Below are 18,156 nucleotides of genomic sequence, written 5' to 3' on the forward strand. Positions count from 1 at the left end.
AGGGGCAGCCCGGGAGGTAAATATGCCGATGCAGTGACAGACTTTTGAGTCGCCGCAGCTTGCTAAAAATCTACTGCAGAAGTTTTACCAAAACAATTATGCTCCAATTACTCCGTCATTCCTTTATATGCAATCTTTTTATATGTTTAGAGTTTTAGTTAATTTTATTTTATACCCTTGTGATGTTGAGGTACATTTACACGCTGTTCAGATTTTTTGGATTATAAATATATTAAAATTATTTACGCTCTCGTTCACTTGGTTTCCACTTCTAGTGTAAACGGTGCCAAATATTAAATCACTCCAACGATAAGAATAATTTGATGGCTAAATTGGGCCGTATTGCAATTGCAGCACATTGTCTCACAAAAAGTAATTAAATCGACTAACAAAAAAAATGAATAATAAACATAATTAACTTTTCCAGAAGTTTAAGTTAATATTGAGTATTTTGCAGTTGTAAAAGTCTCGATTTAAGTTTCAACAACAATGGGCAATGAAGGCAGCAAACTGAATGGCTTAATAATTGAAAAAAACTCAGTAGAGTCAAATGAATTTTGGAAACTATATAACGCAGAGTCACAGACAACTTTCAACGATGAAGGCTGTACCCAGCTTCTTTCTATATTCCAGAGCAAATTCTTCGTCAGGAGGCATGTATGGACTCACGGAATGGGTCCAATGGAAAGAGCGATAAAAGTATGTATGTTTAGAATTTATGACAAGAAAACAAAGGCTTATCGACTGTTTTTTTTTACCAGAACCTTATGGTCTATCGCCACCCAAGTATATTGAAATATGTAGCTACCTGGGACCAGTCAGGGAAAAAACATATTGCAACCGAGAGAGTCAGGCCCCTTAGCGAGGTACTGGGCCAGCAAAGCGGCATTGAGATCTGTCTTGGCCTGCGGACGATATTATGTGGCCTTATATTTTTAATCGAGACGGCTCTGGCCAGGCACTTAAATATAAGCACACATTCCATTTACGTAACGGACAAAGGCAGCTGGCGACTAGCTGGCTTTCAATACGTTTGGAGAGCCACAGAGGTCAACCAACAGCTGATTGATTTGGCTCATTCTTTTATGGGCCCGAACATCAGTCCAGAAAACTTTGAACAGTTTTTTTTTTGCAATTTTATGTGAGCAGGTATTGGGCAATTATAGGACTGAAACTAATGATGGGGTTGACATTCCATATTCACAGGATTTTCTTACATACTGCAGCTCACACATGAAACACCAAAACACTAAGCTAAGGCCCAGGCTTTCCGCCATACTGCTTCACCCATTCTTTAACCACGAATTCGTGCTAATACATTCCTTTCTCGTTGAGTTGCCGCTAAAGTCGGTGCATGAGCGCCAGAAATTCTTTGAAAATTTGATTGAACGCCTACGAATCTTTCACGAGCAAGTTGTTGCTTCGCAGCTGGCTTGTAACTTGCTTTCAAGAATGGTTCTGCTAGATATTACTGCACAGAAATACGTGACTCCATATATACTACGAGTAAAGACTATGGATAAAGCGATAGGGTCTTTGTTTTCTTCACAAATCTACGTTCAATATTTAATGCCACAGATACTAAAGATGTTTCGCTTGCGTGATGCACAAATTCGTTTGATACTCCTAGACTATTTTATGGACTACGTTCCCTTATTAAGCAACGAACAGCTTCTAAATGATATTCTTCCTCATTTACAGCTTGCTATGCGCGATACCAACAGCATCTTAGTTGCCAAAACGCTGAGATGCATGGCTGATTTGGTTCCCATACTAGGAGCTAATAAAGTTTTGGGAGGGGATCGTGTCCGCTGTTTCTCTGATGGCCGCCCTCACGCCGCAGTGCTAACAAATTCTCAAAATAGTTTACCAGAGCCGCGGTCTATTAGTCCCCTAATAAATACAAGGTCCTTTGACGCGGAAGAAGATTTTATGGTCTCCGGCAGTCCGTTGCCAACGGATAACAACGTTGCTCCCTCATCGCTTCGCCTTAGCCCAGACGGAGGGGAAGATGAGAATACTGATTTAAGTAAGAGAAGTGACTCCGTGAGGGAACCATCTGAATATGCCACAGGTAAATCACTTTGCCTAGATAGGGAGGGGACTTGTTCTGATTGGGTTACTAGATGCGAGCATCAGCTCTCATCAGCGGAGGATAATACAGTACACAATTTTGAAATCAATAGTAGAACATCGACCCCAAAGATCCAAACAACTCGAGGTGTATTATCTTTACATTACGCATACCCCCTCACATGTATCACTTGGGATAAACAAATCACTGTCGCAAACAGAACGTAGTGTTATCGATGATCTCAGTGCGCTGGACATTCAAGTGCATCCAGTAAACGATATATCAGAGCTTAGCAAGATGGACTTCTTTAAAGACATGGAGCCCATCATTGAGATACAGTCTAATAGCTGTGATACAGCAAAGAGCAATAACACCCATTTCGCTGCTCTTAATGAATTCACAAAGAACGTTAATGATGTAGATTGTTGGAGTCATGACGAACATAATGAAGATGACATTTGAAACACGACGAATGCCATATATTCTTAAATTCAGGTGCAAGTTATTTAATAAATTTTTATGTTTGCCTGTATGTGTATTGTTTTAATACCAGTTACCAGTTTGTTTACATTTTTGAAAACAAGATGAAATGGCCTAATCAAGTGCCGCGACTATTTGATACCCGTAACTGGCAGTTGAGATTTCGGCCAATTTAAAGAGCTAGAAAGTTAGGACAAAGCATGCAATAGCGTTTAAATCTTGGGAATTATAAGAGTTAGAATTTTTGATAAGGCATACGTTTTTGGTTGACTTTGTGTAACATGGGTTGTCATCCATATACCAAAAATTGTAAAAATCCTAACCGTATTTTGGGATTGATTAAGAAACGTCAAAACAAAAGGCTTGTGGACTGTTTTACTCGGTTTGTTGGAGTAGCTGTTTTTCCTAGCTCCCATAGTTCTATCATACGGACCGACGGAGATGGCATTTTTAGTTTTCCGAATTTTTGGTGGAAGTGGCCAACTTCTGAAAAAAAAAATACATACATATGTATGTACTCACTCACATACAAAACATGCTCAGTTTAATCTTTCTTTTATAGTTCCCGAGATATCAGAGTTCAGAAAATTACGAATGATTGTCATGGCTATTTATATACTTGTGGGCTGAAAATCCTTCCCTCTACATTCACCATTTCCTTCTATATTATAATAATGACAAACGATGAGAAAAAACAAAAATTTGGGAAACTCGCTTCCAAATTTTTCTTTATTCCTATGCTTACAACTCATTTAACTCATAATTAAATATTTTTTTACATTTTAGCAGATCATGACCGATATAAAAATTTTAGAAATCGTAAAAACATTACCTAATTCTTTTAAGATTTATAATTTGTTCATATCCAAGATATCGTTTTTTATTTATTTTTATTTGTTATTAAAAGATGACTGCATTCGGTAAATGCGTTTATAAAATATGCGAATCGGAAGGTGATGAGAACCAATAAATTCATTGAAATATATATATTTAGTTCAAATGAAAAAGACACTTTAGAGAAATGTACTTTGTTTGAATCTCAAGTTTAACATTCGCATAAATTTGGCGAGTGTAACAAACAATGAAACATTTAAATTGAAAAAATGGACTTAAACATGCATTCAGAATAAGTATCATACTTCATTTATCTTTAAACTTATGCTTACGGCTAGTTGCCTTACTTTTTTATTTTTTTAGTTCATCTCTGGGTCTATTTCATTGTTTTTGTTAAGATTGTGGATGTGTATTTGTTTTTATTTTATGTATTGATTTTTATAGACAAGACGAATCGGCACACTGCAACATTTTCAATTCAGCTCCTTGTCCTCTAAGTACTTGTATTCAAAAGTGAATCCTTCCTTTTTTCTTTGACTCCACTTTTCATAGTCAAAATAGATGTACGTACCCTAAAATGAATCATACTTTTTAGGTAACAGGCTCTTTTTATCGGAGATTTATTGCTTACCTGTTCGTAATCATCGTTGATAATTTTGGGTTCTTCGTGCCTTTGAAACCACATCATGTACTTTGTGTGAAAACGCCAGCTTTGCTTTTTTAAGGCCTTGGCCGCCAGATATTGAGCCTTGGAGCCTTCCATATAGTAGAATACAAAAAAAAGCGTCTCTGTTGAGAGGCGTTGATAGAATTCAACGGTGTCGTATATTGGCAGCTGTGCCTTGATAAAAATATATAAGATATGGTAGTTCATGCATATACTAATTCTGGTAAATATAACACACCTGTGGGTAATGCGGTGGCGTAGGCACTGGTGCGCGATGAAAATAAGTCTGGAGCTTTTCTGTGTCCATGGGCTGGGGAAGATGATAATAGGCGGCCTCCATCATTTGGAACTGCATTTGATGCTCCTTCTGAAGAGGCGTTGGCCCTAATGGTGTCACTCCAAGTAATGTGGGAATGTGCGCTTCCGTCGTGGCCATCTGCTGATGTTGGCACGCATGAGCTTTGCCGTGGCCGCTGATTGGCTGTCCAGCAGCGTTTGTTAGATTAATGAGAGCACTGTTGCTTGTAGGTCCGTTGATGTTTCCTGATCCTTGTGACGTACCCACAATTGAACCAATCGCTGTCGTAGAAACGGGGGTATTTTGAAGATGTTGTTGCTGTTGTGATGTCAATTGCTGTTGATTGGCATTCGTTTCCGAGTTGAAATTTTGGGGGAGTGATTTCTGTGACTGCCTTGTGTCGATGTTGCTCGATTGCTGCTGATTTTGTGAATTATTAACGATCGCAGATCGATTAATGGCTTCCTGTGCCATTATTTTAAGGGAAATCGTATCGACTACATTGCTGCTATCGTTATTACTGTCTGAGTCAGGCAGACCTGCAAATAAATTATTGTTTATAAATTAATATAGGCTTAATTCTGCAGATTAATCATGTTTTACATTTTTTAACATATGAAGAAATGTGCATACGATAATTATATTATATCAATTTATAATTTTTATATTGCGGTATGTACTAGTTGAAATGTATTTAATAGGTAGTATACATTTCTAATCAACTAAATACAATATATTCTATGTTCATACGGGCAACCACAATAAAAAGGATTGATTAGAATTTTGAAGTTTATCCTTTTTCATTTTTTAAATTACGAAAAGTAGACGTAATTTTATAAGATAAATCTATAAATTGATAAGATCTTACGCAAAGAGCTTAAGTACGGGAAAAATATCTAACCATTTTGTAAGCGTGAGGGATTTGTTTGAAGATTTGATAGCTGTGCCACATGTTGCTGTGCCTGCGCTCCAGATCCTACGATAGCTGCCACAGTTGGAACTATTGCTTGTTGATGCTGCAAAACAGGACCATTTTCCAGAAGGGCTAGAAAAATGATAGTCTTTTTAGTAAGCACAATAGATATCAAATTCGTCCACCCACATGTATTGTGTTTTGCTACAGCAGCAAACGCAATTGTTGGTGTAGCTTGGATCACAGATGGGCATTGAACATTGACAGTGCTCGCGATCGTCGCCGAACATACATTACTCGCGGCTGTTGTACCTGTCATAGCAGCGCTCTGTCCAGGCGTTGGAGCGTGTTGATGTACCGCGGGAATATGACCACTAGTTGACGTCTGTGCTCCTCCCGTTCCCACAGTGGTATGACAATTTCCGCTTCCACTGCTACTGTTCTGCGTTTGGAGCCCGGAAGCTGCGACTATGGCAGCCGTCGTGGGCAAATGTTGCTGGTTTTTGTTAGGAGTTGAGCTGATAATCTTGTCTGCATAAGAACCAATTATTAGTGAAACAGACACCCAACCAAATTAATCTGCAGAACTTACTATCACTAGTCGATGGCGGCTTAGCCGTAGCACGCACAGGTGTTGGCTTAATAAGTTGTTGAGGTTGTGACTGTGAAGTAAATCGTTTATTGCGTGAAGTATACAAAACACTGGAAATCCGTTTATAATACACACTTTGGATTTACTGTTGGCATTGCTTTCGCTGTTCTTGTTGCGTTTGTCGCCACCACACATAATTGCAATTGTGCCGCCTCCCAGATCCGTGGGTATGGAAACTGATGTTGATGCTGAAACTGCACCAGAGTCGCTTGAATAGCCTACGTTGTTTCCATTTGATAGGGCTGCTGCTTGTTGCTGCTGGAACAATGCAGCGCTAGTTGCACTACTGCAACTACTAACAGCCGCTTGCGAGGACGTGTTCAAAATGTGTTGAACCGTGACAGGCGACTGTGACGGACTTCCTCCGGAGGTAACGCTGCTTGGGGATCCGCTGGTCTCGTTGCTGTTATTACTATCCGTCGTGGCCGTGCCGCTGAGTTCTACTTCGTCGAGTCCAATAATATCGTCGTAGATGAACTCATTTTCTTCAAAGTCCGGCTCTTGCGATGAATCAATGTAATATTCAACATCATCTTTTATCTTGTTTACCTGATCCGCTTCGACACCGTCATTATCGAGAAGCCTAAGCAGGGTCTCGAGTTTTGTTATATGGAATTTATGTCGCTCCAGCTTTCCCCGTAAATCGTCCATTCGCTCTTGTTTGTCTCGATCTAATCGTTTCTTTTTACCAGCCAGCAACGATTCTATCTCACTTTCATACTGGTCAATTTGAATTTGAAGTGAACTTATTGAGTTGGTTAACCAATTGCGGGCATCATCTTTGATTCGTTGAGCAGGATCCATCTTTTGTGCAGCCCCCAACCCCTCCTTGGAATAGGCTTTGGTTTTTGTTTCGCGCTCGACTACCTTAAAGCGTTCCATTTGCTAAAAAAAAAAATAATTCGATGCGTAGTCACAAAAAGTACGGAAAACCCCACAAATAAAAAAAACCTACAGTTTCAATTAGCCTTCGATTCTCTAGAAGCGAGCTCTTATCCTTTATTTCTGCCGATGCAATCCAAGATTTGATTTGGTCGCGCAATCGTTGAAGCTTCTTAATTTCCTTTTTGAGATCTGCCTCATACTTCTCCTGCAGATGTTTTTGCTAATACAAATGAATTATAAATATTTTGAAAGGGCTAGAGGTTATGATCTTGAACATCTTAAACTTACCTTCTGATTGGTGTTTGTCGCATTATGTACTTTTTTCCAAATATCCTCAAACGTTTCGACTCCCTCTGCTACCTTTTTTAGACATCGATCAATTTCGCCTGTTCTCAAGATTCAAGTTGTACATTTTGTTTGAGAAATTGGAACTATTTTAAACAGTTAGTTTCTTTTGCTTACCTTGAAGTTTTCTCGTCGCAGCCATAGCTATGTGTGCTCTTTTAGGTTTTGGTAACGAAAATAGTTAAACATAGTCTGCTGTTAGATGCTGCAGTAATTTGCCTAAACACCCTTACGCTTGGGCACTAACATAAATATCGTAGCGTGGCTTCAAAATGTGCGGAGTTTTTAAAATATGTTAAATGCTTCTCACCAGGACCGCATTTAATTACCACTGAACAACAGCAATATTTCCTGCAGTTCAGCCAAAGGAATGTTTTCAGTTGCGTTTCCTGCTGTTTGGCTAAACTAGGCAGTACGGGGATGCAAAATTTAGGGTTTTGCACAAATTTCAAAGCTTTACGGTAAGGTAAAGTCATACAACGTGGCAGCTGCGCTTGGATATATTTAATATTGATTAATTTTAAATTAACTCTGTGCTTTGTCTTTAGAAATTCGTTGATTTGCACATGTATACATTTAAATATACTCATATAGATAGATTTTTCGCTTGCTTTTCGTTCTCTTCTTCCTTGTACATTCCGCCATCTTGAAATATCGACCAGGAATACAAAATAGACAATATATCGATCTATCGACAGTCATGCCTGCCACTGAGCAGCCCTGATCTCAAAATGTAGGCCCTGTCCAGACTATGGCACAACTGAAGAAAATTCATTTAGCATTTTCTGCCTATTAGACAAAGATAGTATTTCATATCTTTAGTGACTAACAAGGTGACTAACAAGGTAATACGATTTTTACTTGTCCTGGAGTGAATGACACATATTTATGACATACAAAGAAATATTTTTTTCAATATTTTAAACTGGAAACCCTTGAAAACTGCCGCTAGCTTATAGCTTGAAATATAGCTTTCTTTAAAATTCATCTAGCATATTCTAGCTTTAAATGTATTTATGTCATTAACGCGTTGTTTCGTATGAAAAATATGCTTTATGGCATGCAAATTTCGGAGCTTTTTCTTTTATTGCCGATGCTTATGTGCGTTTCATATGATCGTGAATATATTTCTATTCGATAGTGCCATCGAAGATCGATATGTTGGCTAAAGTGTTGCCAGCAATGTGGAGTTGTGAATTTTAATAAAGCGAGTGGTAAAATGCCGAAAGTCCAATATAAACAAATTTTTCGCGATGCTTGGTTCCAACGTAGTGAGTTCAAGGCGTAGTTACGCAAACTTCCAGGAGATGATACAAGAGCTTATTGCTCCTATTGTAAGTCAACAATTTCATCAAAAATCTTTGAAACAAGGCAGCAAGCGGCAACAAAGAAGCACGTGCTAGAATGGGCTCAATTGCACAATCTCAGAAAATAAATTTCCCTGCAAAATGTTGCAATGGAAATTTAAGGACTTAATCATAAAAATAGCCCCCAATGAATATTGCCACCCATATTTGGGTGTAGCTTGTTTTTTAGAATATTTTTTTTTATTTTAGCTTCTTCTAGGTTATTTTTTTCACAAATGTAGCTTATACGTGCGCTCATCACCTGGCAACACTGCTTGGGACAAAGGTGAATATGTGAATATGTCACTTCCCTCCCCATAAAAACATAAAAAACATACATAATAAGGCAATTGGATTTGAAGTAAAAAATTTTAAATAGGCTAGAAAAGTAATAAGAACAATAACTTTATTATAATTACGAAATTTGTGGTATTATTTTCTTCTTTATCTTAATCTTTAATGCATTAATTGGCGAATACAATGGGCTTAACGAATTTTCGCTTAAAATAACATTTCCAATTATAATTTTGTATTTTTTTATTCTTATAATTTTACTTACATTTATTTTTATTTGATTTTTTTGGTAATCTCTGTGAAATAGTTGTGTTAGTCGAGTAGTAGTTGTGCAGTGTCGGGATAGGATATTATTTTAATTGTGTTAATCATTTTGTGGTTAATAGGAATATGTAAAATAAGAGTAATTCGTTAATTTTGTAATCAATACAAGCTAATGTTCTGATTAAAAGTATATTTTGGTTTTTATTGTTTATTAGTTTGTTGTTACTAGTAATTTTGGGTTATGGAGTTCAAGACTTGAAACTTGCATGCCCATTTCTATGTCTTCTATTTACTCAATATTACGTTCCTGTCAATCTTCATTTATTTTATCTATTTTTTTCTTTTTAATTTTTTGAATTTCGTATACTGGGTTTACCGAGTAAAAATATTTGTGCAGGTGTTTGTCCAGTAGTGTCATGTTTCATTTTGTTGCCGTATGTGTAAAGTGTTGTTTATATCTTGCTCAATTTTACTTCCTAGTTTGCTGAATCAAAAAGTCTTTTGCGCATGTATGTGTGTCTCGCTTGTGCGCATTGTTTAGAAGGGGGACGTGAAATTAATAAACATGTGCATCAACTTTTTATACCTTTTTATACTCGTGGAGTAAAAGGGTATACTAGATTCGTTGTATATAACAGGTAGAAGGCAGAGTTTCCCTTTCATCTACGAGTAACGGGTGTAACAAAAGGAAATGATATAGTCAAGTGCCGAGACTACCACGACTATGCGTATGAAACTGCGTTTTACTTCATTGTTAATTATCGGTAACAATAGGGATCGATAAATTTTTGTTAAAAAATTTGTTTAACATCTTTTGACATCTGGCAACACGAACGTCTCAACGTCTCAAACGTCTTTTCTGCTTTCTTTTAAAGAAAACTGCTGTGGAAGCCCAAAAAATTCTTGTGGAAGCTTACGGTGTGCATGCCCTAAGCATTAGAAGTTGCCAAGCCTGGTTTAAAAAATTCCGGATCGGTGAAGTTGGAGTTGGGAATGAAGAGCGTAGAAAACCACCAAAAAAGTTTCAGGACCCTGAATTGCCGGCGTTGCTTGATCAGGACGATGGCCAAACCCAAGAACAATTAGCAGAACAATTAAATGTTGAGCAGAGCACCGTTGGACGACGCCTCAAAGCCATGGGAAAGCTCAATGCCGCATGAGCTCAATGAACGCCAACAAGAGAACCGAAAAAACACTTGCGTAATTCTCTCGGAGCTGTACAAAAGGAAGTCGTTTTTGCATTGCATTGTCACTGGGGATGAAAAGCGGATCTATTTTCAAAACCCCAAACGAAAATAATCCTATGTTAGCCGAGGCCAGCCCGTCCAATCCCTATCTCGGCCAAACCGTTTCGGCCGAAAAGCCATGCTGTGAGTTTTTTGGGATCAGGCCAGAATCGTTTGGTATGAGATCCTAAAACCCGGTGAAACCGTTGATGGCTAACCCTACCAGCAACAATTGGAAGAATTGAAAGAAGCTCTGCTCCAAAAACTACCAGAATACACAAAAAGTCAGCACAAAGCAATTATTCTGGACGACAACGCTCCATCACACCGGGCAAGAGGCACCACGGAATTGGCACCACTTTTGGCTGGGAGTCTTTGGCTTATTCACCTGACTTGGCCCTTTTTCGCCAGTTTGGGACTCGGATTAGCCAACCAGCTCTTCCATTGAAGGCCTTAAAAATTGACTAGAAGACTGGATTGGGTGTCTAAGGAAAACGAATTCTTCTGGCGAGAAATCTGAAATATAGAATCTGGAGGCTTCTGAAGGGGCATACTTTGAAGACTGAAATTGTCACCATTTTTTTAAATTAAATCTCTAAAGTAGTAAAAAAAAGTTGTATTACTTTTTTTTGCATTTTGTAGAAAAGCTGATATCTCGATAAATATAAATGATAGAAAGTTAGGATTAGGCATGTAGGTTTTTATGATGCCCCAAATGCGAATTGTTTTTCTTCCATTTAGCCACGCCCACAAAATCAGATAACCAAAAACGCGAAAATCTCGTGACCTAAAAGAGCTAGAAAGTTAGGCTTAGGAATATTTGAGAGATACCACTGCAACTTCCCCAAGAGTTATCATCCTGCTCACTCTAACGCCCACAAACCGCGGAAAGCTGTGGCGTCCATAATATTATTACGAATGCCTTCATTTGACCTTGTGTGTTCAAATCGCAACATTATTTCGCTATTTATGAAGAAATTTAGGTTATAAGGCTTCACATGGGCAGTATCGTCACTATCAGTTTCTCAACATGCTTTCTCCGACAATAGGTGACGCTTTGGTAATTTCCCCTAGCAATATGAATATTTTAAGATTGTGTAAAACTGTAACGGGTATCTTATGGTCGCGGGATTCGACTAAAGCGTTTCTTCTTGTTTATATTCAATTTCATTAAAAGAAGAAGATAAGATAACTATTAATATTTTAATCAAAATCTTAGTTTGAAATATGAAAAATTCTTGTCTAAAATTTCAAGACGTTTTTCCGCGAAAACTGGATGTTAAAATCGTATACAACGTACCACTGTGCAGCGAAACGAATACAACTTATTGAGAATGCTTTTTCCGGTGACCTTTTCAGTGAATCGGTTTTTTAATAAGTCCCTCTGCGCGATGTTTAGTAAATAACCCGTTTCACAACCACCTCATCGTAATGGGCTCAACAGAAAACCAAAGAAAAACAAGAGGAAACGATATAGTCGAGTGGCGCGACTATAAGATACCCGTTACTGTTTTACTTAATTTTAAAATATTAATTTCCCTAGTGGAAATTTACAAGGGGCCACCTATTGTCAGAGAAAGCATGTTGAGTAACTGATAGTGACGTCACTGGCCATGTGTGGCCTTGTAACTTAAATTGAATGAAGAGCGTGGAAGACCACCAAAAAAGTTTCAGGACACTGAATTGCAGACATTGCTTGATAAGGACGATGGCCAAACAAAAGAACAATTAGCAGTACAATTGAATGTTGAGCAGAGCACCGTTGGTAGACGCCTCAAAGCCATGGGAAAAATTTTAAAGGTCGGCAGATGAGTTCCGTATGAGCTCAATGAACGCCAACAAGAGAACCGAAAAAACACTTGCGAAAATCTCTTAGAGCTGTACAAAAGAAAGTCGTTTTTGCTTTGCATTGTCACTGGGGATGAAAAGCGGATTTATTTTCAAAACCCCAAACGAAAAAAATCCTATGTTAGCCGAGGCCAGCCCGCCCAATCCCAATCGCGGCCAAACCGTTTCGGCCGCAAAGCCATTCTGTGAGTTTTCTCGGATCGGGCCAGAATTGTTTGGTATGAGCTCCTAAAAACGGGAAAAACCTTTGATGTCGAACTCTACCAGCAACAATTGGAAGAATTGAAAGAATCTCTGCTCCAAAAACTACCAGAACACACAAAAAGGCAGCACAAAGCAATTATTCTGGACGACAACGCTCCATCACACCGGGCAAGAGGCACCACCGAATTGGCAACACGTTTGGCTGGGAGTCCTTACCCCACGCGGCTTATTCATCTGACTTGGCCCTTTTTCGCCAGTTTGGGACTCGGATTAGCCAACCAGCTCTTCCATTGAAGGCCTTAAAAATTGACTAGAAGACTGGATTGGGTGTCTAAGGAAAACGAATTCTTCTGGCGAGGAATCTGAAATCTAGAATCTGGAGGCTTCTGAAGGGGCATACTTTGAAGACTGAAATTGTCACCATTTTTTTAAATTAAATCTCTAAAGTAGTAAAAAAAAGTTGTATTATTTCTTTTTTTGCATTTTGTAGAAAAGCTGATATCTCGATAAATATAAATGAAAGTTAGGATTAGGCATGTAGGTTTTTATGATGCCCCAAATGCGAATTGTTTTTCTTCCATTTAGCCACGCCCACAAAATCGGAAAACCAAAAACGCGAAAATCTCGTGACCTAAAAGAGCTAGAAAGTTAGGCTTAGGAATATTTGAGAGATACCACTGCAACTTCCCCAAGAGTTATCATCCTGCTCACTCTAACGCCCACAAACCGCGGAAAGCTGTGGCGTCCATAATATTATTACGAATGCCTTCATTTGACCTTGTGTGTTCAAATCGCAACATTATTTCGCTATTTATGAAGAAATTTAGGTTATAAGGCTTCACATGGGCAGTATCGTCACTATCAGTTTCTCAACATGCTTTCTCCGACAATAGGTGACGCTTTGGTAATTTCCCCTAGCAATATGAATATTTTAAGATTGTGTAAAACTGTAACGGGTATCTTATGGTCGCGGGATTCGACTAAAGCGTTTCTTCTTGTTTATATTCAATTTCATTAAAAGAAGAAGATAAGATAACTATTAATATTTTAATCAAAATCTTAGTTTGAAATATGAAAAATTCTTGTCTAAAATTTCAAGACGTTTTTCCGCGAAAACTGGATGTTAAAATCGTATACAACGTACCACTGTGCAGCGAAACGAATACAACTTATTGAGAATGCTTTTTCCGGTGACCTTTTCAGTGAATCGGTTTTTTAATAAGTCCCTCTGCGCGATGTTTAGTAAATAACCGTTTCACAACCACCTCATCGTAATGGGCTCAACAGAAAACCAAAGAAAAACAAGAGGAAACGATATAGTCGAGTGGCGCGACTATAAGATACCCGTTACTGTTTTACTTAATTTTAAAATATTAATTTCCCTAGTGGAAATTTACAAGGGGCCACCTATTGTCAGAGAAAGCATGTTGAGTAACTGATAGTGACGTCACTGGCCATGTGTGGCCTTGTAACTTAAATTGAATGAAGAGCGTGGAAGACCACCAAAAAAGTTTCAGGACACTGAATTGCAGACATTGCTTGATAAGGACGATGGCCAAACAAAAGAACAATTAGCAGTACAATTGAATGTTGAGCAGAGCACCGTTGGTAGACGCCTCAAAGCCATGGGAAAAATTTTAAAGGTCGGCAGATGAGTTCCGTATGAGCTCAATGAACGCCAACAAGAGAACCGAAAAAACACTTGCGAAAATCTCTTAGAGCTGTACAAAAGAAAGTCGTTTTTGCTTTGCATTGTCACTGGGGATGAAAAGCGGATTTATTTTCAAAACCCCAAACGAAAAAAATCCTATGTTAGCCGAGGCCAGCCCGCCCAATCCCAATCGCGGCCAAACCGTTTCGGCCGCAAAGCCATTCTGTGAGTTTTCTCGGATCGGGCCAGAATTGTTTGGTATGAGCTCCTAAAAACGGGAAAAACCTTTGATGTCGAACTCTACCAGCAACAATTGGAAGAATTGAAAGAATCTCTGCTCCAAAAACTACCAGAACACACAAAAAGGCAGCACAAAGCAATTATTCTGGACGACAACGCTCCATCACACCGGGCAAGAGGCACCACCGAATTGGCAACACGTTTGGCTGGGAGTCCTTACCCCACGCGGCTTATTCATCTGACTTGGCCCTTTTTCGCCAGTTTGGGACTCGGATTAGCCAACCAGCTCTTCCATTGAAGGCCTTAAAAATTGACTAGAAGACTGGATTGGGTGTCTAAGGAAAACGAATTCTTCTGGCGAGGAATCTGAAATCTAGAATCTGGAGGCTTCTGAAGGGGCATACTTTGAAGACTGAACTTGTCACCATTTTTTTAAATTAAATCTCCAAAGTAGTAAAAAAAAAGTTGTATTATTTCTTTTTTTGCATTTTGTAGAAAAGCTGATATCTCGATATATATAAATGAAAGTTAGGATTAGGCATGTAGGTTTTTATGATGCCCCAAATGCGAATTGTTTTTCTTCCATTTAGCCACGCCCACAAAATCGGAAAACCAAAAACGCGAAAATCTCGTGAAAGAAAAGTTAGGCTTAGGAATATTTGAGAGATACCACTGCAACTTCCCCAAGAGTTATCATCCTGCTCACTCTAACGCCCACAAACCGCGGAAAGCTGTGGCGTCCATAATATTATTACGAATGCCTTCATTTGACCTTGTATGTTCAAATCGCAACATTATTTCGCTATTTATGAAGAAATTTAGGTTATAAGGCTTCACATGGGCAGTATCGTCACTATCAGTTTCTCAACATGCTTTCTCCGACAATAGGTGACGCTTTGGTAATTTCCCCTAGCAATATGAATATTTTAAGATTGTGTAAAACTGTAACGGGTATCTTATGGTCGCGGGATTCGACTAAAGCGTTTCTTCTTGTTTATATTCAATTTCATTAAAAGAAGAAGATAAGATAACTATTAATATTTTAATCAAAATCTTAGTTTGAAATATGAAAAATTCTTGTCTAAAATTTCAAGACGTTTTTCCGCGAAAACTGGATGTTAAAATCGTATACAACGTACCACTGTGCAGCGAAACGAATACAACTTATTGAAAATGCTTTTTCCGGTGACCTTTTCAGTGAATCGGTTTTTTAATAAGTCCCCCTGCGCGATGTTTGGCAAATAACCGTTTCACAACCACCTCATCGTAATGGGCTCAACAGAAAACCAAAGAAAAACAAGAGGAAACGATATAGTCGATTGGCGCGACTATAAGATACCCGTTACAGTTTTACACAATCTTAAAATATTCATATTGCTAGGGGAAATTACCAAAGCGTCACCTATTGTCGGAGAAAGCATGTTGAGAAACTGATAGTGACGATACTGCCCATGTGAAGCCTTATAACCTAAATTTCTTCATAAATAGCGAAATAATGTTGCGATTTGAACACACAAGGTCAAATGAAGGCATTCGTAATAATATTATGGACGCCACAGCTTTCCGCGGTTTGTGGGCGTTAGAGTGAGCAGGATGATAACTCTTGGGGAAGTTGCAGTGGTATCTCTCAAATATTCCTAAGCCTAACTTTTCTTTCACGAGATTTTCGCGTTTTTGGTTTTCCGATTTTGTGGGCGTGGCTAAATGGAAGAAAAACAATTCGCATTTGGGGCATCATAAAAACCTACATGCCTAATCCTAACTTTCATTTATATATATCGAGATATCAGCTTTTCTACAAAATGCAAAAAAGAAATAATACAACTTTTTTTTACTACTTTGGAGATTTAATTTAAAAAAATGGTGACAATTTCAGTCTTCAAAGTATGCCCCTTCAGAAGCCTCCAGATTCTAAATTTCAGATTCCTCGCCAGAAGAATTCGTTTTCCTTAGACACCCAATCCAGTCTTCTAGTCAATTTTTAAGGCCTTCAATGGAAGAGCTGGTTGGCTAATCCGAGTCCCAAACTGGCGAAAAAGGGCCAAGTCAGATGAATAAGCCGCGTGGGGTAAGGACTCCCAGCCAAACGTGTTGCCAATTCGGTGGTGCCTCTTGCCCGGTGTGATGGAGCGTTGTCGTCCAGAATAATTGCTTTGTGCTGCCTTTTTGTGTGTTCTGGTAGTTTTTGGAGCAGAGATTCTTTCAATTCTTCCAATTGTTGCTGGTAGAGTTCGACATCAAAGGTTTTTCCCGTTTTTAGGAGCTCATACCAAACAATTCTGGCCCGATCCGAGAAAACTCACAGAATGGCTTTGCGGCCGAAACGGTTTGGCCGCGATTGGGATTGGGCGGGCTGGCCTCGGCTAACATAGGATTTTTTTCGTTTGGGGTTTTTAAAATAAATCCGCTTTTCCTCCCCAGTGACAATGCAAAGCAAAAACGACTTTCTTTTGTACAGCTCTAAGAGATTTTCGCAAGTGTTTTTTCGGTTCTCTTGTTGGCGTTCATTGAGCTCATACGGAACTCATCTGCCGACCTTTAAAATTTTTCCCATGGCTTTGAGGCGTCTACCAACGGTGCTCTGCTCAACATTCAATTGTACTGCTAATTGTTCTTTTGTTTGGCCATCGTCCTTATCAAGCAATGTCTGCAATTCAGTGTCCTGAAACTTTTTTGGTGGTCTTCCACGCTCTTCATTCAATTTAAGTTACAAGGCCACACATGGCCAGTGACGTCACTATCAGTTTCTCAACATGCTTTCTCTGACAATAGGTGGCCTCTGTAATTTTCCACTAGGAAATTAATATTTTTAAAATTAAGTAAAACAGTAACGGGTATCTTATAGTCGCGCCACTCGACTATATCGTTTCCTCTTGTTTTTCTTTGGTTTTCTGTTGAGCCCATTACGATGAGGTGGTTGTGAAACGGTTATTTACTAAACATCGCGCAGAGGGACTTATTAAAAAACCGATTCACTGAAAAGGTCACCGGAAAAAGCATTTTCAATAAGTTGTATTCGTTTCGCTGCACATCGCTGCATCGCACATCAACAGAAAACCAAAGAAAAACAAGAGGAAACGATATAGTCGATTGGCGCGACTATAAGATACCCGTTACTGTTTTACTTAATTTTAAAATATTAATTTCCCTAGTGGAAATTTACAAGGGACCTATTGTCAGAGAAAGCATGTTGAGTAACTGATAGTGACGTCACTGGCCATGTGAGGCCTTATAACTTAAATTTTTTCATATATAGCAAAATAATGTCCCGATTTAAAAAAATAAGAAATAAGTTATACAAGGTCAAATGAAGGCATTCATAATAATAATATAAACGCCACAGTTTTCCGTGGTTTCTGGGTGTTAGAGTGGGCGTGGCTTGATCGGTAAAACAACCTACATGCTTAATCCGAACTTTCTAATAGTAAATTAAGGTATTCATAGGAACCGAAGCGCTTGTTGGCTAATCCGTGTCCCAAACTCGCGAGCAAATGATAATCTGATGGAGCCAAGTCAGGTGAATAATCCGCATGGGGTACGGACTCCCAGTCAAACATGGCTACCAATTACGTGGTGCCTCTTTCACGGTGTGATGGAGCGTTGTCGTCTAGAAGAATGGCTTTGTGCTGCCCTTTTGTGTATTCTGGTCGTTTTTGGAGCAGAGATTCTTTCAATTCTTGTAATTGTTGGTGGTAGCGTTCGCCATCAACGGTTTCACCCGGTTTTAGGAGCTCATATCGAACGATTAAGAAGAAGAAAAAGAACAGCATGGCTTTGCGGCCGAAACTGTTTGGCCGAGATTGGGATTGGGCCGGCTGGACTGGGATTGGATTTTTTTCCTTTGTGGTTTTGGAAATAGATCCACTTTTCATCCCCAGTGACAATGCAATGGTAAAACGACTTCCTTTTGTACCGTTCCAAGAGAATTTCGCAAG

At 38.8% G+C, this 18,156-nt stretch overlaps 2 protein-coding genes across 4 annotated transcripts; one reads left to right on the plus strand and one right to left on the minus strand.

Annotated features, from left to right (window-relative positions):
- Positions 1-230: 230 nt before the first annotated feature.
- Positions 231-2,606, plus strand: LOC121530514 (protein-associating with the carboxyl-terminal domain of ezrin-like). Its single transcript, XM_041819678.1, is given in 5 exon segments — positions 231-372; positions 431-699; positions 762-1,121; positions 1,123-2,243; positions 2,245-2,606. Coding segments are annotated over 4 exon segments (1,983 nt in total). The 5' UTR covers positions 231-372; positions 431-489; the 3' UTR covers positions 2,537-2,606.
- Positions 2,607-3,265: 659 nt separating this feature from the next.
- On the minus strand, positions 3,266-7,802 carry LOC108117457 (CCR4-NOT transcription complex subunit 3). 3 transcript variants are annotated; one of them, XM_017229875.2, is made up of 10 exons: positions 7,266-7,802; positions 7,092-7,189; positions 6,874-7,023; positions 5,994-6,803; positions 5,859-5,928; positions 5,579-5,797; positions 5,255-5,398; positions 4,294-4,892; positions 4,020-4,229; positions 3,266-3,960 (listed from the first exon to the last, which is right to left on the minus strand). In XM_017229875.2, exons 1-10 carry the CDS (start codon positions 7,288-7,290, stop codon positions 3,862-3,864), a joined length of 2,424 nt encoding a protein of 807 aa, XP_017085364.2. In that variant the 5' UTR covers positions 7,291-7,802; the 3' UTR covers positions 3,266-3,861. The 3 variants fall into 3 exon arrangements, with proteins under 3 accessions (XP_017085364.2, XP_017085363.2, XP_017085362.2); XM_017229874.2 differs by having other exon boundaries at positions 4,020-4,223; positions 5,456-5,797; XM_017229873.2 differs by having other exon boundaries at positions 5,456-5,797.
- Positions 7,803-18,156: the final 10,354 nt, after the last annotated feature.

The sequence above is a fragment of the Drosophila eugracilis genome, unplaced genomic scaffold (assembly GCF_018153835.1).
Source record: "Drosophila eugracilis isolate 14026-0451.02 unplaced genomic scaffold, ASM1815383v1 contig_1763, whole genome shotgun sequence".
Lineage (NCBI taxonomy): Eukaryota > Metazoa > Arthropoda > Insecta > Diptera > Drosophilidae > Drosophila > Drosophila eugracilis.